Raw genomic sequence first — 26273 nt, 5'->3', positions numbered from 1 at the left:
CCCTCTCTTCTGCTGTCTCTGCTCCCCGCCACTCAAGATCTGCCCTAGAAAATTCAACTGAAACAATTCACACTGAAGGTGTGAATGATTAAGGCCCAAGCAACTGCCCGTCCAGTGGGGGCTTGTGTTTAATCGGGTGGAGACTGGCATCCATCCATCCACTCACTCCTACCCATCCACCTGCATCTGTCTAACTACCCGTCTGTCTGTTCAGCCACTACTCACCCATCCATCCACCATCTCTCTAGTCTCATCCATCCATCCACCCACCACCCCTCTGTTCATCCATTAATGCATCCATCTGTCTACTCGTCCAACCACCTATCCCTGTCCATCCATCCATCCACCCACCCACCATCTCGGTAACACTCTTTCTTCTTCCTCCGTCCCTCCCTCCTGATTGTTTCTGACCATTGCCAGGCAAGAGGTTAGACCCTGGGGACTTAGCATGATGCCAATGTGAGGACATTCTAATAGAGTAGGAAGGCCCTGGGGCTTTTGCTCACGGCTGACCTGGTGACAGCCCGGACCTCCCTCCATGGTCAAGCTCCCCCGTCATAAGCAAGACAGGACTGTGGGGAGAAAGACAGTCTCAGGACAGCTCAGAGGCGGGACTCTGGAGGCTGCTGCCTGCCTGTCAATTCTGGCTCCACCACCAGCTAGGGTGTGTCACTTAACCTCTCTGAGCCTTCGTTTCCTCATCTTCAAAGTGGGGACAACGATGACACCAAACTCAGGGTTGTTGTGAGGATTGTAGGCGATGGGATGGAGGGTGCGGACCTGGGTCAGGCCCGTGGCCAGAGCCCGGGAGCCGGCGGCCACCACCTCCATCGCTGGTGCTCCTTCACGAGCTGTGGCCCAGGGAAGGCCCCTGACCGCCTCACGGGGTCAGCTGTCCAGCCTGCGCACTGGGGCCGGGCCCGATGGTGCCTCCGGGAGGGAGTGGGGACTCTGTGTCTGCTCACCCCCCCATCTCGTTGCAGACTCGTGCGGCCCTGGGCAGGGGGGACCTGGCCCAGGCTGAGGAGGCCTCGCGCAAGGCCCGCTCGCTTGTGCTCTTCAGCCTGCTCTTTGGGGTCTTCGTGTCCACCAGCTGGGTCATCTACGTGGTGGTAGCACTCTACCTGCCCTGAGGGCTGGTGGCTCCTTCGGGGACGTCAGGACACCAGGGACTCCTGACCTGGCCAGACTCTTTCTGCGGACTTGGATCCCTGCTGGTGGCCATCTGTCACCTAGAGGGGACCTGGGCAGGCTCAGAAGAAGATGGGCTTTGCAGCCCTCAGCACACTCATGGCTGGGCTTCTGCCCCTACAGGTGGCCTCAGGCAGTGTCCTAGCCCGAGGTGGCCCCAGGGCCCAGGCCCAGCTGTGCTACAGGGGCCTGAGGTCTTTCTGGAACTGTGCTGGCAGTGCCCCCATGCCCCTGGCCTTCACTTGACCCCTGAGAGACCAGCAGAGGGACCAGTGCCCGCACTGTCCTCAGAGCCATCTGGAAGGACCTTGCCACCTCCGGCCTCCCCATCGCCCAGCTCAGCCCTGGGATTGCAGGGCAGAGCTGCTGGGCTTTCTTTCTCCCTGTTGGGGAGTTGAGAGGAGCAGCCTCCTCTCTCCTGGGTCGCTCCTGGCCGGTCGTACTGCATCCCAGCCCCGTCCGGGGGGCCAGGCTCTCTCCTGATGACCCTGTGTCCAGAAAGCAAGACCACGATGTCCGGTCAGTAAACAAACAGCAACACCCTGGGCAGAGTGTCTCATTGCTGCGTCGGGGCTGTTGCTCGCCCTGGGTCACTTTAGGGTGAGTGGGACGCATCTGTCCACAGCTGGGCCCTGGGGCTCCCACGCCGGCCCCTCTGAGACACTGGGGTTTGCCCAGTCTGTGCAGCGCGGTGTCTGACTTGTGCACGTGGCAGTGGAGCCACTGGGTACCGATGGTGGGAATTTCTGTAGGGTCTTTCGCGGGCCAAAGGTGATGAGAAAGCAAGGAAATCCATCTGCATCTCGAGACGGGGAAGGGGGGCCCCCTGGCTGAGCCGTAAAAGATTGACAGCTCAAGTTAAATCAGGTGCTTTCTGAGCACTAACCAGGACTGGGAGCTGAAGCAGGACGACAACCCATGTCGGCCCTCAAAATGCTCCAGGGGCTGGAGAGATGGGGATGCAGAAGTAGGTGGTGAGGAGTGATGATGCTTGGAGCCTGAGAGGTGGCCTCACGGTCTAGGACATGGGGTGGCCCAGAATTAGGATATCAAACCCTAAAATGCACGATTGCCACGGAAAAGGAGGAAGCTGTATTTTAGGGGTCCGTAGATGCCAAGAAGTACTTGGTAGGCCCCAACTGCCATAGCTCTTCCTGTTACTAAGCTCTTACCTAAAATCAGAATAGAAAGAAGTCATCTAGACCAGTGTGCCTTGAACCTGAAAGTACATTATGAAACATCTGGGAAATCTTATTAAAATGCAGATCCTGATTCAGTAAGTAGGACCTGAGAGCCTGCATTTCTCATGAGCTCCCAGGTGCCGCTGAAGCTGGTAGATGAACCAACAGCTTATCGTGTGTTAAGTGGGAAATTACTAAAACCACAGTAACCAGGACCAAGCCATGGGTGCCCCCTAGAGTCTCTGTTCAACATTGTTTTGAGGTTCTAGCTAATGTAAGAAACAGCAAAATGAAATTTGTAGTGTGAAAACTAGAAGAGACAAAATGATAACTCTAGCTAGAATATCCAAGAGTCAATGAAAAAATCAAAATAAGAGAACTCAGAGAAGTGACTGGATACAAAGTATACAATAGTCAATGGCAATATTCAGGTAAAAGTGGAAAAACTTTAAAATTCCACTCACAATAGTGATAAAAACAGTAAAACCTAGGAATAAACTTAACAGGAAAGATCCAGATCCAGATGAAGAGAATAATTTTATTTTATTTTAGTTTTTTGGAAGGCAAGTGCATATATCGTAAGGTACAAGGACTCCTGGACAGCTAGTGCTCAGAAAGGCCCAAACTCCTCTAAAAAGAGCAAAGAACAAAATATCTGGATAGGAAGATGTAGTATCATAAAAATATCCAGCCTTCTTAAATAAACAGATTTAATGAACTTCCAACAAGAAAGCCAAGCTTTTAAAACTGAAAAAGATGTTTTAAAAAATTAATATGGAAGGAAAATGTGCAAAAACTGCTAATAATTTTTCAAAGTTTAATGAGGGAGGACTTTCTTCACCAGATTTTCTTTTTTTTTTTTTCCCCCTTTGTGGTACACGGGCCTCTCACTGCTGTGGCCCCTCCCATTGCGGAGCACAGTCTCCGGACACACAGGCTCAGCGGCCATGGCTCACGGGCCCAGCCGCTCCGCCGCATGTGGGATCCTCCCAGACCGGGGCATGAACCCGCGTCCCCTGCATCGGCAGGTGGACTCTCAACCACTGCGCCACCAGGGAAGCCCTCTTCACCAGATTTTGAAACTTACGATAAAGCTACAATAAACAAGGCGCAGTATGGCTTTGCCACAGAGATGGATCAGTGAAAAACAAAGTCCAGCAAACATTCCAAGTATATATGGGACATTAATATCTGACCAAAATGGCATTTTAATTGAGTGAGTCAGGGAGGGCCGACAGTAAGCAGAGTTGGCGCTCTGGTTGTAAAAATAATTCTTCTTCCCCTATTGTATGTAAAAATAAATTCCAGATGGATTTAAAGAGCTAGGTAGTGTGAAATAAAACTCTAACAATCGTAGATGAAAGCTTAGGAGAATATTTGTATAACTTCAGGGTGTTAGGCAGGATGGAAGGGGAGACCTCCTAACATCTGGAATTCCAGATACGAGGAAGAGATGGAGTTGAGGGCCGTGGATAAGGGAAGTACAGACTTAAACCAGGAGATGATTTTTACTTATCAGATTGGGAAAAAATTAGAAAGGTTGATTCTAGAGGTGGCAAAGTCCTGACCCTCTCATTTATTACTGGTAGATGTGTATTGCTACCATCTTTGTGGAAAGTGGGCTAATGGTAGCTTCTAGTAATATGTGTACCATATATTAATATGCATGTAAGTGAGTCTAGAAGCATATATTGCAAACTGCTGAGAGTGGCCGCCTTTGGGGAGGGACTGGGACTAGGAGGGTTTGTGCCGAATTTTAAAATATGGGTGTATTCATGTGTTGTGTAATTAAAAAAAAACTGGAAAACATGTGCATGTCTTTTGACCCAGTAATTGCAGTTTCAGGATTCACAGGAGTGAAGAAAGCAGTCCATTTCGACAGACATTTGTCAGTGTTGTGGCTAAAGGGCCATGAAGGAGAGGTGACGGGGGCAAATCTGGAATGAGAGCTCTGATTACATCAGGGTGCACCCTGATTTCAGAGATGCTCAAATATGTGTGTCTCAGAATCACTCCGGTGTGGCCTAGAGGTGTTTGGCTTTGGAGAGTGGTAAAGAAAGGCTCTCCTGAGGAAGTTGTGAGTGTGTAAGATAAGGCTTCCATCAGATGCTGCCATTCCAAAGTGATTGCATCATTTTGCACTCCCACCAGCAACGGATGGGAGGTCAGTTGTTCCACAAACTCATCAATCCCTGGTGTTTGTCAGTCTTTTACATTTGAGTGCTTCTGGTTGTTAAAACTGTAGTGGTGGGTTTCCCTGGTGGCGCAGTGGTTGAGAGTCCGCCTGCCGATGCAGGGGACACGGGTTCGTGCCCTGGTCTGGGAAGATCCCACATGCCGCGGAGCGGCTGGGCCCGTGAGTCATGGTCGCTGAGCCTGCGCGTCCGGAGCCTGTGCTCCGCAACGGGAGAGGCCACAACAGTGAGAGGCCCGTGTACCGCAAAAAACAAACAAACAAACAAAAAACACTGTAGTGGTATTTCATTGTGGCTTTAATTTGCATTTTTCTGACGAATGCTATTGAGCTTTTTATCATATGCTCATCAGCTGTTTGGATCTCTCTTTTTATAATGTACTTGTTTAAATCTTGTGCCCGTTTTTATGTCTTTCTTTTATCAGTTCAGAGGAGTTCTTTAGTGTTTTCTAGATCTGAGTCCTATGTTAGGTTCAGGGATTGCAAATATTCTCTCCTACTTTGTAGCTTCCCTTTTCATTCTCTTAATGGTGCATCCGATAGAAAAGAAGTTCTCAACTGTAATATATATTCAAATTTATCTTTTCCTTTATGGATAATGCTTTTTTAAGGCTTAAGAAAAATTTCCCTACTCCTAGGTCATGAAGATATTCTCTTATGTTGTCTTCAAGATCTAGAAGCTTTTCATTTTTTTTTTCACATTTAGGTCTGCCACCCACCTGGACTAGATCCTAGAGATCCATTTGTCTATTCTTGTTACCACTATCATACCCCATGCCTGGGACTTGACTGTAAGTCTGGACATTGAGTGGGTCAGGTCCTCCCGCCATCTTTAAGATTCTTGGTCATTTAAAATCATTTGTATGTATAATAAATTTTAGAATTAATATGTCAATTTCCACCTCCTAAAAAACTGGGATTTTGACTCTGCTTTAAATCTATAGATTAATTTGGGGACAACAGACATCTTAACAGTGCTGTTTTCCAACAAACATGGTGAATCTCCTTATTTGTTTAGTAGGTCGTTAAACAGTTCCCTTGATTTTTTTTGTGTGCAGAAAGTTTGCATATTTTGTTAGTATCCCTAGATATTTGATTTTTTGATGCTATTATAAATATGATCACTTTTATATTTTTTTGTTACTTGCTAGTGTACAAAAATGCAATTGATTCCAGATGATTGACTTTGAACCCAGCACACTTTCTAAATTCACTTATTCTAGTAACTTCTCTGGAGATTCTGTTGAATTTTCTATTGACACAGTATAACCATCTATATATAATGAGCTGCTTATCTTCCTTTCCAGCCCTTACGCTCTTTGTGTGTTTTCCTTCCTGCACTGGCTGGGGCCCCCCAGGTACAATGCTGGATAGCAGTGCTGACGGTGGGCAACTTTATCTTTTTCCTTGTTTCAAAAGGAAGGCTTCAACATTCTGTTTTTTGTAAAAGATAGATATCCTTTTTCAGATTAAGGAAGTACTCTTCTATTTTGCTAAGAGTTTTTTTTTAAATAAATTTTTTTTTTTTTTTTTTTTTTTTTGGCTGTGTTGGGTCTTTGTTGCCATGCGTTGGCTTTCTCTGGTTGTGGTGAGCGGGGGCTACTCTTCGTTGCGGTGCGCAGGCTTCTCATTGCGGTGGCTTCTTGTTGCGGAGCATGGGCTCTAGGTGTGTGGGATTCAGTAGTTGTGGCACGCGAGCTCTAGAGCACAGGCTCAGTAGTTGTGGCCCACGGGCTTAGTTGCTCCGCGGCATGTGGGATCTTCCTGGACCAGGGCTCGAACCTGTGTCCCCTGCATTGGCAGGCGGATTCTTAACCACTGTGCCACCAGGGGAAGCCCTGCTAAGAGTTTTAAAAAATCATGCATGGATATTGAATTTTATTAAATTACTTTTACATATTCACTGAGAAAATTATCTGACTAATTCTGTTAATATGGTGACAATGTCGATTTTCGGATGTTAAAGTAACTTTTCATTCGTGGAACAAACCCATCTTGATCGTGATGTATTATCCTTTTTCTATATCGAAGATTGTGGATATTTTGTTTAGGGTTTTTGGCATCTGTGTTCATAAGTGAAATTGATCTGTAATTTTCATTTTTGTTTATTGTTTTGGTAGCAGGGTTATGTTGGTCTCATTACAAGAGTTGGGAAGGGATTCTCATTTTCTTTTTGGAAGTGCTGTGTAAGATTAGTCATTTCTTACAGTGCTACTCAGAGGGGTGTGTTAAAACTTCCCATTAGCATCTCAGATTTGTCCATTTCTCCATGTCGGCCCTTGCTTTAGATATTTTGAGGCTATGTAGTTAGATGCATACATATTTAGAAATTGTTAAATCTTTTTGATGAGTGAACCTTATATCTTTTCTCTGTTGGCTTGGCAGTTATGCATTCTTTCACTCTATAGTGGTGCCCTAGAGACTACACACTTGCATTCTTGACTTCTGAAAGCCTAGTACTTTTTCTCCTTTCTAGACAATTCAAGAACTAATTCGAGAATACTCTAACTCCATGTGTCTTCTTCCTGAATCACACACTGTTGGTTTGTATTTTAATTCTCCATATTTTAAACTTCCATGAGACACGATTATTGTTTATACAGTTCATGCTCATTTAGGTTTACCCACATGTTGACTGGTTTTTGTGGCTTTTTCCTTCTCTCCTACATGTCTGACTTTCCATTTGGGATTATCTCCCTTTGGCCTGAAAACACTCTTCAGTCTTGTCTTGGGGTAGGTCTGCTTGTGATGAATTCTGTTTGTTTGTCTGACAATATCATGATTTTTACCTTCATTCATGAAAGAGATTTAGAGTGGGTATAGAAGTGTGGTTGGTGATTTTCTTTCAGTACTGAAGATATTCCATCGACTTCTCTCCCCAGGTGCCTCTACTGGGGAGTCTCATTCACTGTTACCTTTGAAGGTAATGTGTCCTTTTTTTTTTCCTTCTCTATCTGCTTAAAGATGTTCTTTCTGCCTTTGTCTTTCAGAAGGTTTTTATTTTTATTTTTGGCTGCGTTGGGTCTTTGTTGTGCTGTGCTTAGATGTGTACAGTCAGCCCTCCCTATCTGTGGGCCCAACCAGCTGCGGGGTCACATACTGTTTTAGATTTGAGGTTGACTCTGGTGCTGACCCCGTGGGTACAGAGGGCTGACTCTGGAACTTGAACTTCGGTGGATTTTGGTATCCAAAGCGGGTCTTGGAACCAATCCCCTGTGGATACTGAGGGACCACTGTGTTTCTTTTTAATTATCCTGCTGAGATTCATAAGGCTTCTTGAATTTAGGGCTTGATGTTTTTCAGTCAAGGACCAGTCAGAAGGCATAAACTCTGGAGTAATTTGAACAAGAAAGATTAATATAAAGAATTATTAACTGTGAGAGAAAAGCGACTCTGACGGTGTAGAGGGAATGCTAAAGTTACCCAGGGGTGAAGGTGGACACCCGAGGAAAGCGAAACTCAGGAGGGCCCGAGTCCCCCTGCTAGGATTCAGAGCTCGTTGGAGGAGGTGTGGTTACAGTCCACTGGGGGTGCTGAGAAACACACTGGGTCACCCAGGCCGGAGCTGGTTCAGAGCTGGGTGAGCTGAGGCTGGCAGGTGGGCGTGTGTACAGGGTGGCACAAGGCCTGGGGGCCACAGTGAGAGGATGAGCGGGTCAGGCTGGGCTGCAGGCTTGCCGAGAGACAGCGAGGCATGGGTAGAGGGTGTGGCCGGGGCAGAATGCACTGGATGCCTCCCAACACGTGCCTCTAGTAGCCCTGCGGTCAGAGTGAGAAGAAAAAAGCGGTCTCCACACCCGGAGCCGGCGCCTGCTGCAGGACCCCTCCAGGGACAAAACCCTGTGCTCCCTGCCCACGGGAAATGCTCACTGCAGAGCAGCCGATAAACGGGAGACGTGGACATGAGGAAGGAGAAACTGACAATGGGCACGATCAGTTTTGGAACCTTCTTTAAAAACAGCTTTACTGAGGTTTGATCTACATGTCATTTTGAGTATAACATTAAATTTAGTGCATTTACAAAGTTGCGTAACTATCGCCATGAACCAGTGTTCAAACAATTCCATCACCCCAAAGGGTCCCTCATGCCATCTGCAGTCTGTTTCCACTCGCGGGCAACCACCGGTCTGCTCTCCGTCTCTAGATTTGCTTTTCCTGTACATTTCATTTAAACAGAAGCAGGAAGTATACAGTCTTTTGCATCTGGCATCCTTCATACCCATGTTTTTGAGGTTCATACATGTTGTGTGTCAGTTCATTCCTCTTCAGTGCTAAATGGTGTTCCATCATATGGAAGTATGTGTTGTTCATCCTTTGACCAGTTGGTGGACATTTGGATTATTTCCACTTTTTGGCTATTGTGAATAATACGGCTATGAACATTGCTTCTACTTTGTTTTTTCCTTTTCTGTTGGTACTCTATTTAGACTTCTCATCCCGTCTCTTCCTGCCTTGTGTTTTGTCCATACTTTTCTCTCTTCACGCTTCATTACACACCTAGCTCCTATCTCCAGTTCACTAATTCTGTTTTTTAAATATTTATTATTTATTTATTTAATTTATTTTTGGCTGCATCAGGTCTTAGTTGAGGCATGCAGGATCTTCGTTGTGGAGCATGGGTGCCTCTCTAGTTGTGGCGCACGTGTTTTCCCTCTCTGGCTGTGGCGCGCAGGCTCCGGGCCGCGTGGGCTCTGGAGTTTGCAGCACGCGGGCTCTAGTTGAGGCGCGCGAGCTCAGTAGTTGTGGCGCGTGGGCTTAGTTGCCCCACGGCACGTGGGATCTTAGTTCCCCGACCAGGGATCAAACCCGTGTCCCTTGCATTGCAAGGCGGATTCTTTACCGCTGGACCACCAGGGAAGTCCCAATTTTGTTAAACACATTCACTGAGTTCCTTATATCAGTTAATGCATTTTTTGGTTCTAGAATTTCCATTTTCCCTCTATTTTACATCCAATTACTTGCTGAAATTCTCAGTCGTGTCTTACACCTAGACAGAGTATGTGTTGTGCTTTCACAACTACATCTGGTAACTCCAAAATCCCAGCCCCTGCAGGTCTGATTCTGTCCATTGTTTCTGGTCTTCTTCTGTTCATGCTTCTTTGTCCCCTTGTGTTCCTGGTTCATTTTTGTTGTATATGAAAAATTAAATATATTGAGGCCTAGGATGATGTCAGCCTCCTCAGTGAGGCTTTTGCATTTGCTCCTGGCAGGTGCCTGGGTGCTAGGAATCCAGACTGAAGCTGGTTTGGTACAGGGCTGTGAGGGCTGGTATACTTGTAGTCACACAGCTGGAAGGTATCTCCTTTGGGGTCTCAAAATATGAATTCTGGACTTTTTTTTTTTTAAATCTCCCTTTTCTCAGAAGTGCTGCCGAGCTTCTCAGACACCTCTTCTGGAATTGGCAGGAATGTGACCCCAAATGTCAGGCTTCCTCCCTGGATTTCTGTCTCCTCCTGAATCCTGGCCCAGTAATTCTTCCTTCACCTGCTAGCTCTCTGATGAATCTAGGCAGGGATTTAAAAATACTTGGTATAGCTTTCCTAGCAGGATGGCTGCTCTGAATTACCTAGTGTGCCATTCCCAGAAGTGGAAAATTCCTTCTTAAACGTTTTTAGAATAAACTTGTCAAGAACCATATAAAATCCTGTTGGGATTTTCTTTGGAATAGTTTTGAAATATATACATTAATATGGGGGATAATTGACATCTTTAAGAAACTTAATCTTCCTACCCATGAATATGTGTATCCCTCAACTATTAAGGTCTTTATTATCTTTAAATGAAACCTTATTTTTTCATTTAAAAAATATATAATTTTATTGAGGCATAATTGACATATAGTATTAGTTCCAGGTGTTCAATGTGACGATTGATGTTTATATATTTTGCGAAATGATCACCACAATAAACCCAGTTAACATCCATCATCACATAGTTACAAAAATTTTTTTCTTGTGATGACAACTCCCCCCCACCCCGATATGCGGGCCTCTCACTGCTGTGGCCTCCCCTGTTGCAGAGCACAGGCTCCGGATGCGCAGGCTCAGCGGCCATGGCTCACGGGCCCAGCCGCTCCACAGCATGTGGGATCTTCCCGGACCGGGGCACGAACCTGTGTCCCCTGTATCGGCAGGCGGACTCTCAACCACTGTGCCACCAGGGAAGCCCGTGATGACAACTTTTAATATCTACCCTATGAGCAACTTTCAAATATGCAATACAGTATTACTAACCATAGTGACTATGCTGTACTTGACACCCCCATGACTTATTGTATAACTGAGAATCTATACCTTTTGACACCCTTCACCCATTTCGCCCACCTCTCCTACCTCAGGCAACCACCAGTGTGTTCTCTATACCTGTGAACTAGGTCGTATTTTTTTTTTTTTTGCTCCAGATTCCACATATAAGTGAGACCATATGGTATTTGTCTTTCTTTGGCTTATTTCACTTAGCATAATGCCCTCAAGATCATCTTTGCTGTTGCAAATGGCAAAATTTCATTTTTTTCTGGCTGAATAATATTCTATTGTGTATGTATACACCACATCTTTCTCCATTCATCCGTTGGTGGACTCTTAGGTTGCTTCCATGGCTTAGCTATAGTAAATGCTGCTGCCATGAACATTGCGGTGCATATAGCTCTTTCTGTTTGTTGTTATAGAAAGATAAAAATGTATCTGCTTTCATAACCCCTCCTACACCCACATATAGCTTTTTAAAATTTAATTTTTTAAATTAATTTTCATTGCAGTATGGTTGCTTTCCAATGTTTCCAATTAGGTCCCATTTGTTTATTTTTGTTTTTATTTCCATTACTCTAGGAGGTGGATCAAAAAAGATCTCGCTGTGATTTACGTCAAAGAGTGTTCTTCCTATGTTTTTCTCTAAGAGTTTTATAGTGTCTGGGCTTACATTTAGGTCTTTAATCCATTCTGAGTTTATTTTTGTGTATGGCGTTAGGGAGTGTTCTAATTTCATTCTTTTACACGTAGCGTCCAGTTTTCCCAGCACCACTTACATATAGCTTTTTAAGTTTGTGTTTTTGTTTCCTTCAGATAAATACCTAGACGTTGAATTAATTGATAGTTCATACAGTAGTTCTGTTTTTAATTTTTTCAGGAATCTCCATACTGTTTTCCATAGTAGCCGCACCAATTTACTATCCCACCAACGGTGCACGAGGATTCCCTTTTTTCCACCTCCTCACCAATACTTGTTCTTTCATTTTGATGACAGCCATTCTAACAGGTGTGGGGTGATATCTCATTGTGGTTTTGATTTGCATTTCCCTGATGATGAGTGATGTTAAGCAGCTTTTCGTGTGTCTGTTGGACATCTGTATGTCTTCATTAGAAAAATGTTCAGATAACCTGCCCATTTTCGAAGAGTATTTCTTTTGCTCTTGTCTGAGTTTTTTCATGTATTTGGGTAAAATATGATTTGCAGATATTTTCTCCCATTTGATAGGCTGTCAACTCATTTCGTTGATGGTTTCTTTTGTGTGCAGAAACTTTACTTTGTTATAGTCCCAACTTGCATTGTTTTGCTTTTGTTGCCTTTGCTTTTGGCTTCAAATCTAAAAAGTCGTTGTCAAGACTGATGTCAAAGAGCTTACGGCCTGTTTTCTTTTGGGAGTTTTATGGTTTCAGGTCTTACATTCAAGTCTTTAATCCACGTTGAGTTAATTTTGGGGTATGGTGTAAGACAGTGGTTTTCCCAACACCATCTATCGAAGAGACTGTCTTTTCCCCAATGTGTATTCTTGGCTCCTTTGCCATAAATTGACGATATATGTGTTGATATACTTCTGGGCTCTTTGTTCTGTTCCGTTGATCTATGTGTCTGTTTTTAATGCCAATACCATACTGTTTTGATTACTATAGCTTTGTAATATAGTTTGATACCAGGGAGCATGATGGCTCCAGCTTTGTTCTTCTCTCTCAAGATTGCTTTGGCTATTTAAGGTCTTTTGTGGTTCCACACAAATCTTAGGATTATTTCTCCTATTTCTGTGAAAAACGCCATTGGAATTTTGATAGGAATTGCATTGAATCTGTAGATTGCTTTGGGTAGTATGGACATTTTAACAACATTAGTTCTTCCAATCCATGAGCACAGAATATCTTTCCATTTATTTGTCTTCTTCAATATCTTTCACTAATGTCTTAAAATTTTTAGTGTACAGGTCATTCACCTCCTTGGTTGAATTTATTCCTAGGTATGCTCTTCTTTTTGATGCAATTGTAAATTATAAATGAGATGGTTTTCTTTTTTTTTAATTCATTAATTTTTTTTGGCTGTGTTGGGTCTTCACTGCTGCGTGTGGGCTTTCTCTAGCTGGGGCGAGTGGGGGCTACTCTTCGTTGCGGTGCATGGGCTTCTCATTGTGGTGGCTTCTCTTGTTGCAGAGCACAGGCTCTAGGCACACGGGCTTCAGTAGTTGTGGCACACGGGCTCAGTAGTTGTGGCTCACAGGCTCTAGAGTAGTTGTGGTGCACGGGCTTAGTTGCTCCACAGCATGTGAGATCTTCCAGGACCAGGGATCGAACCCATGTCCCCTGCATTGGCAGGTGGATTCTTAACCACTGCGCCACCAGGGAAGTCCCTTAATTTCTTATAATTCACTATTAGTGTATAGATACATAACATTTTTGTACATCGATTTTGCATTCTGCAACTTTACTGTATTTGTTTATTCTAATAGTTTTTGATGGAGTCAAGTATTGTCTATATATAATATCATGTCATCTGCAAATAGTTTTATATCTTCCTTTTCAATTTGAATGCCTTTCGTTTCTTTTTCTTGCCTAACTGCTCTGGCTAGGATTTCTAATACTTATGTTGAATAAAAGTTGTCACAGGGGACATCCTTGTCTTGTCCTGGTGTTTTTTTTTTGGCTGTGCTGTGCAGCTTGCAGGATCTTAGTTCCCTGACCAAGGATTAAACCCCCACCACAGCAGTGAAAGCACTGAGTCCTAACCACTGGACTGCCAGGGAATTTATTATTTTTTTCCAGTGTCTGTCTTGTTCTGATCTTTAAGGAAAAGCTTTCAGCTTTTCACCACTATGGTGTTAGCTGTGGGCTTGTCATATATGACTTTTATTATGTTGAGGTATGTTCCCTCTATACCCATTTTGCTGTGAGATTTTTATCATAAATGATGTTGAGTTTTATCAAATGCTTTTACAATACCTATTGAGATGGTCTTTTGGTATTTATCCTTCATTTTATTAATGTGGTGTATCACATTGATTTGCAGATGTTGACCCATCCTTGTATCTCTGGAGTAGATGCAACTTGCTAATGATGTATGATCCTTTTAGTGTATTGTTGAATTTTGTTTGCTAATATTTTTTGTTGAGGATATTTGCATCTATGTTCCTCAGGGATATTGGCCTATAGTTTTCTTGTGGCATTCTCATCTGTTTTTGGTGACAGGGTAATGCTGGCCTTGTTTTAAAAACAAAAATGAGTTTGGAAAGGTTCCCTCCTCTTCTAGTTTTTGGAAGAGTTTGAGAAGAACTGATATTACTTCTTCTTTGTTTGGTAGAATTCACCAGTGAGACCATCTGGTCCCAGACTTTTGTTTGTTGAAAGGTTTTTGATTATTGATTCAATCTCCTTACTAGTAATCGGTCTGTTCAGATTTATTTCATGATTCAGTGTTGGTAGGTTGTATGTGTCTAAGTATTTATGTGTCTTCTAGGTTGTCAAATTTGTTGACATATAATTGTTCACAGAAGTCTCTTAGGAGCCTTTGTATTTCTGTGGTATCAGTTGTAATAGCTCCTCTTTCATTTCTGATTTTGAGTACTCTCTTTTTTTTCTTGGCGAGTTTAGCTAAAGGTTTGTCCATTTTGTTTATCTTTTCAAAGAACCAGCTCTTTCATTGATCTTTTCTATTGTCTTTTTTAGTCTGTATTTTATTTCCACTCTAATCTTTTCTTTCCTTCTAACTTTGGGTTTCACTTGTTTTAGATCCTTGAAATTTAGTGTTTATTTGAGCTTTTTGTTTCTTGATGTAGGTGTTTATTATTATGAATTTCCCTTTTAGAACTGCTCTTGCTGCATCCTGTAAGTTTTGATATGTTGTATTTCCATTTTCATTTGTCTTAATGTATTTTTTATTTTCTTCTTTGACCTATTAGTTGCTCAGTAGTATATTGTTTAATCTCCATATATTTTTGGATTTTCCCATTTTCTTGTAATTTCTATAGTTTCATACCATTGTGACTGGCAAAGATGCTTGATATGATTTCAATCTTCGTACATTTACGAACACCTGTGGCCTAATGCTGGAGCATGTTCCATGTGCTCTTAGAAGAATGTATTCTGTTGCTTTTGGATGGAATGTTCTGTATGTATCTTTAAGTCCATCTGGTCTAATGTGTTTAAGGCCAATGTTTTGCTTATTGATTTTCTGTCTGGATGATCTATCCATTGATGTAAGTGGGTTATTAAATTTCCCTACTATTACTGTATTGCTGTTTATTCTTTTTTTTTTTTTTTTTTTTTTTTTTTTGCTGTACACAGGCCTCTCACTGTTGTGGCCTCTCCCGTTGCGGAGCACAGGCTCTGGACGCGCAGGCTCAGTGGCCATGACTCATGGGCCCAGCCGCTCCGCAGCATGTGGGATCTTCCCGGACCGTGGCACGAACCCATGTCCCCTGCATCGGCAGGCGGACTCTCAACCACTGCGCCACCAGGGAAGCCCCATGTTTATTCTCCCTTTCAGTCTGTTACTATTTGCTTCGTATATTTAGGTTGCTCGAATTTGGGTGTGTAAATATTTACATGTTATATTCTCTTGCTAGATTACCCTTTTTCCTATAAGGTCTTATACATCTCTTATTGGGTTTATTCCTAGTACCTTAAGAATTGTGATCTTAGTATAAACTGGGTATTTCAAGAATTATGTTTTCTAGTAGTTCGTTGTTAACTACCGTGATTTTCTTACTAATCTCTTAATTTTTTCTTGTTGCATTGGCTAGTATCTCCGGTACGACAATGAAAGACAAGGTGACAGAGGGATCTTTACCTTGTTCTATTTTAAAGGAACTTTAAATATTTCACCATTAAGTATAACGTTTGCATAAGATTTTAGAAAGTAACATTTATTAGATTAAGGAAGTTTTTGATTACTACTTACCTAAGACTGTTATTTTTTAAATAAAAATTATGAATGGGTGTTTTAATTTTTTAACAGTGGTCTTTCTGACTACTGAGGTGATTATATGGTATTCTTCCTTTAATCTGTTAATGTAGTTTATTCAGGAGAGGCTAGGCCATGCTGTGAAAACTTACAAGCCCTGAAATCTCAGCAGCTTATTGGTAAGTGCAAATTCATTTTTCATTCGTGTAAAGCCCAGTGTGGAACAGTGGGAGTCGTCCCTGACTGGGCTCCCTCCAGTTAGGGCTCTGCCATCTCAACACCTGGAATCTAAGTATGCCATGATGGAGAAAGTACACATGGAGGTGGCACACCTGTTCTCAGTTCCCCAGGAAGGAAAGGCGTACCAGATGGGAATGCCCAAATAAGGGTCTAAGAAGAGGGATCAAGTACTATCATCACTCATCCCTGCATTTGAGGATGTGCCCAATGGGGGGAGTCTTGAGTTTTACGTTATCACTGGTTTGGGGTTGCTAAGATTATAATTTTTGCATCAGTAATTTTGCCTATAATTTTCTTTCTTGTCCTTGTCTGGATTTGGTGTCAAGGTTGTATTCCACTCATAAAACAAGTTGAGAAGTGTTTCCCTTCTTCTGTTCTCAGGGGCATTCGCCTAAGACTGAAGCTGTTTGTTTAGCATAAATTACCTGTTAAGCCTGTCTGGACCTGATGTTTGTGAGTGGATTTCAAATCCAACTTAATTTCTTTAATGTTAAGTACCTCTTCTTTGTAGTACTTATTATGGTTGTAGTATTTCACTTGTATCATTTTTAAATTAAGAGGATTCAGTGAGGGAAAGCTGCCTGCAAAGTGCTTGGTACTCAATATATGCTAAGTAATAATAGTGGTGACAGCTCACCAGATACTGTTCCAGGTATAACTTGCTGAGCCTTCACAGACTGTATAAGGTAGAGCTGTCACTACCCCCACTTCCAGATGGAGAAACTGGGGAACAGAGAAGGGACCACAGAGATGGGGACAAAAGACCCCCCCCAACACCCCCTGCCAGGCGCCCAGCCCACGAGGTCACAGAAAGGAGACAGCTCAGTTGTCACTCTGACACACGCGGCATGTGGTACACAGGTGGCCGCGGCTTTCATCTGTGTTTATTTTCCTTTCATATAAAAGTTACAGGTTTGAAATGTCTGCAGGAAGATGCCACCATCAGCCAGGTTAGTCGGGGATATATTACAATGTAACACTGGGGAGGCGCGGGGCCGTGGGAGGGAGGCGCTGCTCAGAATCGGGGCTTTAATTCAGCCCTGGCGCGTGCCTGCCCTGATCCACCCACACCTGCAGGTGAGAACTGCCTCTGCAGGGAACGAATCCTCCCGAGGGTGTCTTTGTTGTAAAGACTGATTCGTACAGCTGATCTGGCCCCTGAGACAGACAAACCACAGCCAGGCTGGCAACTCCCAGAGCCAGAATGTGTCTCGATGAGGTCAAGGTGGGGAAGCCTGTCAGCCAATAAGTTAAAACACACATTGCACCTGCTGTCCTCATGCAGGGTCACCTGGCCACGCCGGCCCCTTGTCCACCTGCACTGCCTGCCCAGTGCCTCGGCTCAGAGCCAGGGCTCCCGGCAAGGCGGGGAGGTGTGGGTGCAGGGTCTGTTCTGAATTGAGGGACGGTGAAGCCCCCGAGCCCCGTCCAGCTCGCGGCTGGGACGCTGAGCCTGAAGCACAGCGTCGACAGTTGCCCGCCTATGGAGGGAGGCCCCAGGGAACCGCAGTCCACACAGCCCATGGGCCCTGAGCACACAGCGGCTGCACACAGCAGCAGCAGGGCCAGGCCAGGAGGAAGATGGGAAGGAGGGAAAGACTGAAATGAGAGGACTTAAAAAAGCGGGAACAAACTAAAACCCAACCCCACACACAATATTGTTCATAACCAGCGACTCTATACACACACTCTTTAAATAATAAAGTGACGCGTTCCGCCCGCTGCGGCAGGATCGCTGCCTGAGGGGTCGTAACTGACATTTCACAGATTCCTCCCCTCTGTGCACAGGACAGACAGCTTCTTGACAAAAGCTGTTCCAAGACCCATGAAGGACTCAAAGTGACGTGGCTGTTTCTTTAAACAGTTAACAGATGTTGCTTTCTACTTTTGTTCTGTTTAAACTGGGCTAAGCCCGGGTTGAGCCTGGTGTTCGCCTGCCCGAGTCCCAAACCCAGGAGAGGTGAGCTCTCAATTACGTAAAACGAACAAAACAGGAGGCGGGCAGCCGTCGGATTCTGATGGCAGCCTGCCCGCAGGCCCACGTCTGGCTGGCGCGGAGGCCAGTGGGCGTGGAGAGCCCCCGCAGACCTCGCCTCAGCTCGTCCAGCGCAGCAGCGGGGCTGGTTCTGGAGGACGAGGCTGGAAAGAGCACCTGCTTCTGAAGACGCTGTGCCTCGCTGCCGGCTGACAGGTGAGCCGTGGCCCTCAACCCCAGGGGGCGCCTCCGCGCCAGGGACACCCTGTCCTTCCCACGGGAGAGCTGGTCAGGCTGGCAGGTCTGATGAGCAAAGGGGAGCCCCTTTGGGCCCACCAGGCTCAGCGCCAGGGACGAGGGGAGCCCGCAGGGCGGGACGGATAGGAGATGGAGTTTAAGGCACACAGCAAGCGACAGAGGAGGGGGCTGCCGGCCCTCCCCCCAACAGAAATGCCCCTCCCCTCTCCCCAGATTAACTCACCAAGAGCTACTGGCCCCAACTCAAAGTGTGTTTCTTGGATGGTCAAGTCCTTCCTTTCCAGCTGCTGCTTCCCAGCTCCCACGGTGCCAGAGGATGGGGAGGGCCGGTGGGACGGGGCAGAGGAAGTGAAGAGGCGAAAACACGACAGCCACGGCTGCTGCTTGTGACCCAGCAAGGGCGGGCCAGTACTGCGACGGGAGCACCAGCCCCAGGGCTGCTGGAAGGCCACCTGCCGCACCCTTCTGGGCCAGATGAGAAGCTCACATCCTCCTCCACTTAAAAAGTGGGACATGCAAAGTGAAAGGGGTCTCCCCCGGGTTTCCTCTACTTCGTGCCCACCCAGCTGAAGGTTACGGGGAGAGCAGCCCCCGCCCCGAGGCTCCGCTCATCGGTCACTTCAGGAGATTCAGAAGAGACTCCCGCCATTCCTGGGCTGCTGCTGAAGTCCCTGCACTGCTCCCAGGCTTGGGCAGAGGGGGAGAGAGGGAGAGCGGAAGACAGAGCAAAAGCAGAAACCAAAACCAAACCCTAAACCCCCAGTTCACAAATCAGCAGTGAGACCGCCCGCTGGCTCCCCCCGGGCTGGGGGGCTCTGCTCCTGTGGAGGAGGGGCAGGAAGCTGCTGCGGCTCCGGACGCCTGCCCAGCACAGCAGCGGCCTGGATGGGCCTGGTGGCTCTGAGGCCAGAACACGTGCCACTGCCACGTAACAGGTCCAAAGTCCCTTCCGGCCTCGGAGCGGCCCTCTGAGCCTCTCGAGTTCTCCTCGCTTGTGGCACCTGCTCCTAGGTCTTCTCTTCCCGGTCTGTTTTCCTCCGTGTTATGTTCCTGGGTTTGATTTTCAGAGAGAGTTCCCATAGCGCCTCCTCGGCCAGGTGGTCACTGAAGTCGTTGAAGAAGTTGATGATGTCGTCGTTTCTCCGGATGTCATAATGCCTGGTGGAGGGAGGAGGGTGGCCAGTGTGGGCCGAACAGCCCCGAGACCCCTTGGAGGTGCCACGTGTGCCGCCCCAGCAGACTAACGGGGCAGGGCGCCCACCTGTGACGCTTGTGCTCAGAGCGTGAGCTGCACCCCAGAGCTGTGCTCTGCTCTGCTCTGTGCAAGGGCTCCCGGAGCAGCACCCTGCAGCCAGGCTCCCCTCTGCACGAGGTCCCAGGGAGACCCCACTGCCCTGGAGTAAGGAGGGCCAGGGCTCGCCAGCCTCCCCCCGCCAAGGGATGGCAGAGGACAAGCTGGCGGCCAGCTCTGGGGGTAGGCCCTGTGCCCCACTGGCAGGAGCAGCTGTTGGGTCCCCGGGGGTCTCGGTCCCTCAGGGCGGCAGTACTCACGCCTGCTGGAAGCACCGCATGCTGTCCAGGATGTTGAACTGCTGCCAACGCTTGGAAAAATTCACCTTCCCGTCAATATAGTCTGGGTTTCCCAGGTGAACGAAGGTGAGGTCCTGCAGGATGAGCCCCCTGGGAGGACGAAGAAGCAGGTTAGACTCTGGAGGGTGACCTGGCAGGTAGTCGGCTGATGGGCGAGCCGGAGCCCGAGCAGCTGCCAAACCCGCAAGCGCGTCTGCGGGGAGGGGCGGCGCGAATTCCTGACTCAGGTTCTGGTCTCCGGAGAGCGGGCTCAGGCCCACCTGCTACGGAGCCTCTTCAACAGCCGTCCCAGCCCAGCAGAGCGGTACAAGTAACAGATGAGCAGGAAAGAATGACACCACCCTGAACTTGGGTGGCGGGGTGGGGGTCACACGCTGTCATCAAACAGGGCGCAAAGCCCCGTGGCGAGTGGGGGCGGGTCTTGCACAGGGAGAGCCCAGCCCGGGGCGGGGGGGGCCACAGCCACGCCCACCCAAGCAGCCCGGCTGGGGAGGGGTGTCGTGCTCGGCCAGGGCAGGAAGGCTAGGAAGCACGGCAGGGCCGTCGGCTGCAAGGTGTATACTTCGGAGCGTGGCGGCCAGGGCCGTGCCGCCGCACACTCAGCCCGGGACAGCGCTGAGCCTCCTGTCCCTCTGGGAGATTCCCACCGTCCACTAGCATATTAAGGGGTCCGGTGAGTCCCGCACAAAGAAAACTGTTTGGCTTCAATATTTCCTATTTCCCAAGCTTACGTGACATGGGATTCTTTCTGGTGAGACACGTTTAGTCTGTGGCCCACACGTGGGGAAACGCTCCCTGAGCTGCCTCACGCCAAGGACGCTCAGGGTTCCTGGGGTGACAGGAGCGCCCTCCGGGGGCTGTGATGTGCAGCTAAGCTTGAGGACAGCTGGACTACAGCACGCCGCTGCTGCTGCTGGTGGGGGAAGAGAGGTGCTACACGGCTGTCCACACGGGCGCCTAAACAAGCCCACTGGCAGATGAGGGAAGAGAGGAGGCGTGGGAGGCCCGGGCGGTGGGGAAGACTGAACCATTTTCACTGGGCCCCTCTTTCATTTAAATTGTTTAACGAGGAGCACATTTTATTTTTAAAGTTCAAACAGAAGCACAAACGTCTGGGTTGGAAGCCTTTAAGTGAGGGCTTCTCTATGGTGGGCCCACTGTATCTTCCCCAGAGCACACGAGGGGCAAACCCAGTTGGGAGGCTGTACTCACAGGTATGGGATGCACGGTGGCTCCACCTCCGAGAGGGCGGCCCGGTAGGCGCGGAAGGAGGATGAGCTGTCAATCAGCGTGCAGTACTCCGCCAGGCCCTGGCAGGAGGGACGCGCAGTCCGTGAGCACAGCGCCAACGCTGGGGAACCCAGCCCCGGCCCCTCCCCCCACCAACCCAGAGCCAGACCCCACCCCGCCCCAGCCGCAGGCAGGCCAGGCCTTCCGTGGGTAAGTGGCCCGTGGGGCCGCGGTGCCGACAAAGAACCGCGTCTCTGAGCAGCCAGTGCCCTGTGTGCTGGACCTTGAGCTGGGCTCCTGCTTGGCTGTGCTCAGTGCTGCAGCCCGCCTGAACCTCAAAAGCACACACTGGACCATGTCACTCCCGGTCCCGAGCCTGCCTTCGCGCCTCACCGCACTCAAGGCAGAGTCCACCAGGGATGGCGGGTGAGCTCGCTGCTCCTGCACGCAGCGTGGGTGAGGTTTTGCCTGTCCTGTGCCTTCGCCTGCTAAGTGCCTCTCACCTTGATGTGTCACCTCCTCCAGGAAGCCTTCCCTGCCTCCTCAGGGCCTGTTATGTGTTCCTGGAGCAGCTGGTGTGAATGTCCCATTTCTCCATACACCACTGTCTTGTAACTGTCCCTTTATGTTGCCCCCTGAGACGACCCCCAGGTAGCCCAGGCGACACAGCCCTGTGGGCTTTGTCTCCCTTCCAGGAACAGCACCCACACAAAAATAAAGGTCCAATTCCTTGCCAGGTCCCCCAAGACCCTTATGATGCAGAGCCATCCTCCCCAGTGATGTGGCCACGCTGGCCTCTGTCCTCCTCTGTCCCCTCTGATGTAATCCCCCTCCCTTCCCAGGAAGCTCCTATTCGGGTCATGGTGTGATCGACACCTCCTTAGGGGACCTCCCTGACCCCCAGGCTGGCCCAGGCTCCTCGTTCACATGCTTGCTCGGCACCCCATCCCCATCCTTCCCCCTGTAGTACCTGCCCTGAAGAGCTCCACCTAATAACGGGTCTAGCCTGTCCACACTACATCCCAATGCCTAGTGCGGCCCGCACCCAAAGGAGCCCCTCTAGAAGCCCGGATCGAGGGCAGGAAAGAGAAGGTGAAGCTGGGGCCCAGGCACGGTTCTGCGGTACAGGCAGCAGGACGTGACGTGACACCCCGGCACTCACTAACACCAAGCCCTGCAGGGCCCAGTGACTGGAGCTTAGAGACAGGAAACTAGGGCGGGGCAGAGCTCGTCCCACCACAGCCGGGCCTCGCGTCCCACAGCTGCCCTCCCAGCCGCCCACCTCTGAGGTCTGCTTCTGCCACTCCAGCCTGCGGATGGGGGCCGAGTCCAGCGCCGAGAGGATGGCCAGGTAGGAGTTGAAGTTGTTCAGCTTCCGTAAGTGCTGCAGAGAGAGGGTGGAGGCAGGGATGGGCGGGCGGGCGGGCAGGCAGGGGTTCCTATGGCAGGCTCTGGGGAGGGTGCCCACAGTTACCTTCATGATCTTGATGAACTTCAAGAGCAGCCGTTCCCTATCTTGGGCCTTTTCTTGTAACATGATGATGGACCGGACCCTGCACAGACCAAGGGGAGAAAGAGACAGTTGAGCTGACCCGTCTCTCTTCAGGCCTCTGGTGGCAATGGGACGGGGGCACCTGCACCAGCTGGCCAGGAGCCCGTGCCTACGGAGTGCCCCGGGCTCACGAGGCACCAGGTGTACCCCTGTCTCTGCTCTGAAGGAGCTCATGGCACCCCAGGGATAGGTAAGAGGCCACAGAGAGATCCAGTGGCTGGGACCTCTGACTGTGTGGATGGACGCTCTCCTGGTGAGCGCTGACCGTGAGCACCACGGTGGCTGGAAACGCTCAGTGAGTGGCCTCAGGATTAGCTCGGAGATGAGTGGGCGTGTGGGCTAAGAGGCCACCTTGCTGGCCATGAGGGAGGGCACCTCTCAGAAACTTAGCAGCAACCAAAGGCCAGCCTTGCACGAGGACCTCATGGTGGCCTCGACCCCCTGTGCTTTCACAGGGGCCACTGCCCGTCACCCAGAGAACGTGCCCCTCTTCTGACCCATTAAAGGGCACTGGCACCGAGTCCACCTCGAGCACTGGGGCTCTGAAGGGGCTCCACCCGCATCTCCTCCTAGGCAGGCCCCAGGGGGTGTGTCTGGAGCCCCCATGCCCAGCAAGGGGCGGGGCTGGAGGCCATGCTCAGGGCTGCACGGCTTGTCTGCCCTGGAAACCACGTCGTCCTCTGCTGGGCTGCTACGCTGAGCATGTGCTGCTGACGAGTGAAACGCTTCGTGCGGTGCAGAGAGAAGCAGGGCAAGTGGGAGAGGACCCAACTCTCCTCCAAAGAGCAGTCCTTAGAGCACTTAAAAAACAGACGTTTCCCTGGTGGTGGGGATGGATTGTGTGTGTGTCCGGCGGTCAGTAAGAGACTGCCTGGCCGCCACACCCAACCATCCTCTACTGAGGCCGAGAGGCTGTGGACACCCTTGAGTCGCGTCTTTAAGAGTCCACAGTTCTGCTGTATGTTACAACATACGTGCCCTTTTGGGCTTCACTCTGCTTTAAGACTTGAAGGCTGGATAGAAGCGTTCAGACAGCCACTCCTTTGCTCCACTTCTCTTTCAGGCAGAGTCAGTGTGAGGATCAGTCCTGAGGCCACCTGGCAGTGGGGAGACTGGCAACGACCAGTGCAGGATGCCAAGTTTAACACCCGCTCCCCTGCCGCCTTCGGTAGCAGACATTACTAATAAATCCTGGCTGAGCCCTCCTCCACCCACCCCCCAGGTGGCCCCTTCCAACGTGCAAGACACGCCCTGTCCCGTCCCTGCCCTTGTCCTGTCTCTGGTTCACAAGGAGTGCCCACAGGGCCCCAGAAGGAGCTGGGAGGAATGAAAGGGCGCCTCTTTCTCCTTGCCCTGGGCGCTCTCTGTGAAGGACACGCGGGCGCCCATCCAGAAGTGCTGTGCACCGAGGGCCCTTCTTACCAGTAGGACATGTTGTTGAAGTGCTCTGTGAACTGGGTCAAGTTGGGGCTCTTCTCCTCGTTCTGCTCTTTGGCCCAAAGCAAAACCTCAGGAATCTGAAAAAGCAGGTAGACCGGATAGAACCTGGGCCCGCTGGCTCTGCTGTGACGCGGTGGCTTTTCTCACTCGGGGACAAGCAGCAGCACTCACCAGGGCCGGGCACAGCCCTCCCCCAGCCCCACACGTGGCCATACCTCTATCTTATAAAAAAGCTCGGCATCTAGTAGTGTCAGCTGCTCAGCTATCTCATGGCTGTGAAAGTCATGCAAGGTCCCGGGCCTGGAAGACAGAGGCACGAGATGAGTGGTCAGTGGACGGGACGGTGGGGGCCGCACTTCGGGCCTCAGAGCTGAGGGAACACGACTTGCTTCACAGCAGCACGGAGGCCACACAGCAGGTCGGGGGCGGGTCAAGACCAGACTGCACTCGTCTCCCTGGGACCACGGGGCCTGCCTTCCTCCCTGCCTCCGCCCGGCAGTCTCGGTGGCTCCACTCGCGAGCCCGCAAGCTCAGCTGCTTGAGAACGTACAGCCCGACCCCACTTCAGGGCCCAGTGGGAACAAAGATGGTGCCAGGTGAATGGAGCTGAGACACCAACAAAGAGGTGATAAATCAACAAACCTCCATGGTCTCGGGAGAGGGCCAGTGGAACCTCTACACAGGTGGAACCTCTACACAGGTTCCCAGGAACGGTCAGGATGGCACAGGGGGCGGTAAGAATTAAGTTGCCACGTTAGCGCCGGGAAGAGAATTAGGCGCTGACCACAGCCTGAAAGGCGTCCCTGTCCCGTCCTGGTAAGCCCCTACACGCCCTGCTGCCCAACTTCCTACTAAAACGGTGATCAGTCATACAACGTAACCCGGGAGAAGGGGCCCAGCCCCGGGGGAACCCCTGGGCTGTCCCTGAGGCACCTCGTCGCAGGGCCCGGGCAGTACCGGGAGGTGAGGTGGGGAGGCCGGGGCTGGGCGGGGGGCACTGAAGGAAATGGAATGGAGAGACGGCTGCTGGTACGGCTCTCGCCAGAGGTAGGGCCCGGAGAAGCCCAGGATGGACGGCGGGTGGCGCACCTGGCTGCTACGCCCCTGGCCGCCAGGGGCTGGTCGGAGTTGGCACACCTGAGCAGCTTCTTCTGGTCCACCTTGTCCAGGATGTTCTTCCGGAGCACCCGGGCCAGACTGAGCTCCCCGCTGCACACCAGGCGGAAGACCAGCTCCATCAGCAGCTTCAAGATCTCTTCCGTCAACTCCACTAGGCTAAAGGGCCAAGGGCCATGCGGTGAGGGGCAGGGATGCGAGCATAAGAAGAGGGCTGCTGCCATGGGGTCCAGAAGCCCCTCGAGACACCTGAGACACCCACCAGCAGAGCTGGGAAACCTCTCGTGGGAAGAGAGCCAGAGAAGGTCTTGGGATGGCTGTCTGCATCCTACAGAGTGCCGGGAGTGGTCCCACTGGCAACAAGTAACTGCCATTCTCTCAGCAAATGGTCACTGGCACTGGATAAGCACCAGGGACCATGCTACGGCCTGGGCTATGGAAACAAATCCTGCCCCAGGGGAGCTCCTGATCCCACAGGGGTGATGAATCACCACGAGGTCTGGGCTCCGCAGACCAGACAGCCCTAGGACGCCCCTGCACAGTATTCTCCACACAGTGTTTCACAGCCCCACCCCATAATCACTAAGGCCACCCCCCAGCAGAAGGTAAACACCTTGAGGGCGGGGCCTGGGTGGCTTCCTTACCAAGGGCTCTCTAGATCTAGGAAAGGGACCTTGTGCTTTGTGTTTGTTAAATGACTGCAAACGACAAATGACAGTCAGGGAACCGTGGAAAGATGAGGAGGGCAGCCAAGGTCTAAGCCACGTGCCAGAGGGATGGCCCCACAAGGAAACCAGGGCTGGGCCGGGCCAGGGCGGGGCTGAGGGGACAAGCCATTCTCCCCAGGGGTCGTGTTGAAGCAGGCAGGAGTGAGCCCTGTCCAGGGCCTTGGGCAGTGCTCTGTGGGCACAGAGCCCAGGAGACGCAGGTGAAATGTGATGGGAGGCCCAGATCTCTGCGGGGAAGCCTGTACCCCAGCGGGGACCCCGAGATGCCCGCGGTCTGCTGGGCACCCCCGCCCGCTATCCCCCGGGGGGAAGGACTCACCAGAGCTCGTCCACCACCCGTACCAGCACGAAGAACGTGTTCTTGCTGACGCGCTTCTTGAATGTGTCGGCAAAAGGAGAGAACTTCTCGTACGTGGGC

General features: G+C 49.7%; 2 protein-coding genes across 14 annotated transcripts in view; one reads left to right on the top strand and one right to left on the bottom strand.

Moving 5' to 3' along the window:
* Nucleotides 1–4581, top strand: part of PRRT1B (proline rich transmembrane protein 1B) — a 35589-nt gene extending 31008 nt beyond the window's left edge. For 2 of the 3 annotated variants that reach the window (XM_081238081.1, XM_081238082.1), the window contains exon 4: nucleotides 984–4580. In XM_081238081.1, coding sequence (XP_081094207.1) covers nucleotides 984–1133 — 150 coding nt within the window. In that variant the 3' untranslated portion in view covers nucleotides 1134–4580. Of the gene's footprint in view, nucleotides 1–983 lie in introns of all 3 variants that reach the window. The other variant, XM_081238083.1, reaches the window with a different exon arrangement.
* A 12211-nt stretch (nucleotides 4582–16792) lies between these two features.
* RAPGEF1 (Rap guanine nucleotide exchange factor 1) overlaps nucleotides 16793–26273 on the bottom strand; it is a gene marked incomplete at its 5' end in the record, with an annotated part of 150665 nt that continues 141184 nt past the window's right edge. For all 11 annotated transcript variants that reach the window (XM_081238077.1, XM_081238069.1, XM_081238073.1 and 8 more), the window contains 9 exons: nucleotides 16793–19357; nucleotides 19751–19879; nucleotides 21002–21099; nucleotides 22302–22403; nucleotides 22494–22572; nucleotides 23994–24088; nucleotides 24227–24311; nucleotides 25101–25286; nucleotides 26175–26267. In XM_081238077.1, coding sequence (XP_081094203.1) covers nucleotides 19207–19357; nucleotides 19751–19879; nucleotides 21002–21099; nucleotides 22302–22403; nucleotides 22494–22572; nucleotides 23994–24088; nucleotides 24227–24311; nucleotides 25101–25286; nucleotides 26175–26267 — 1018 coding nt within the window. In that variant the 3' untranslated portion in view covers nucleotides 16793–19206. The remainder of the gene's footprint in view (nucleotides 19358–19750; nucleotides 19880–21001; nucleotides 21100–22301; nucleotides 22404–22493; nucleotides 22573–23993; nucleotides 24089–24226; nucleotides 24312–25100; nucleotides 25287–26174; nucleotides 26268–26273) is intronic.

Source organism: Mesoplodon bidens (genome assembly GCF_964165515.1).
Source record: "Mesoplodon bidens genome assembly, chromosome: 6".
Lineage (NCBI taxonomy): Eukaryota > Metazoa > Chordata > Mammalia > Artiodactyla > Ziphiidae > Mesoplodon > Mesoplodon bidens.
The sequence above is the reverse complement of the archived record's forward strand: the minus strand, read 5'-3'. Positions and strand labels throughout refer to the sequence as shown.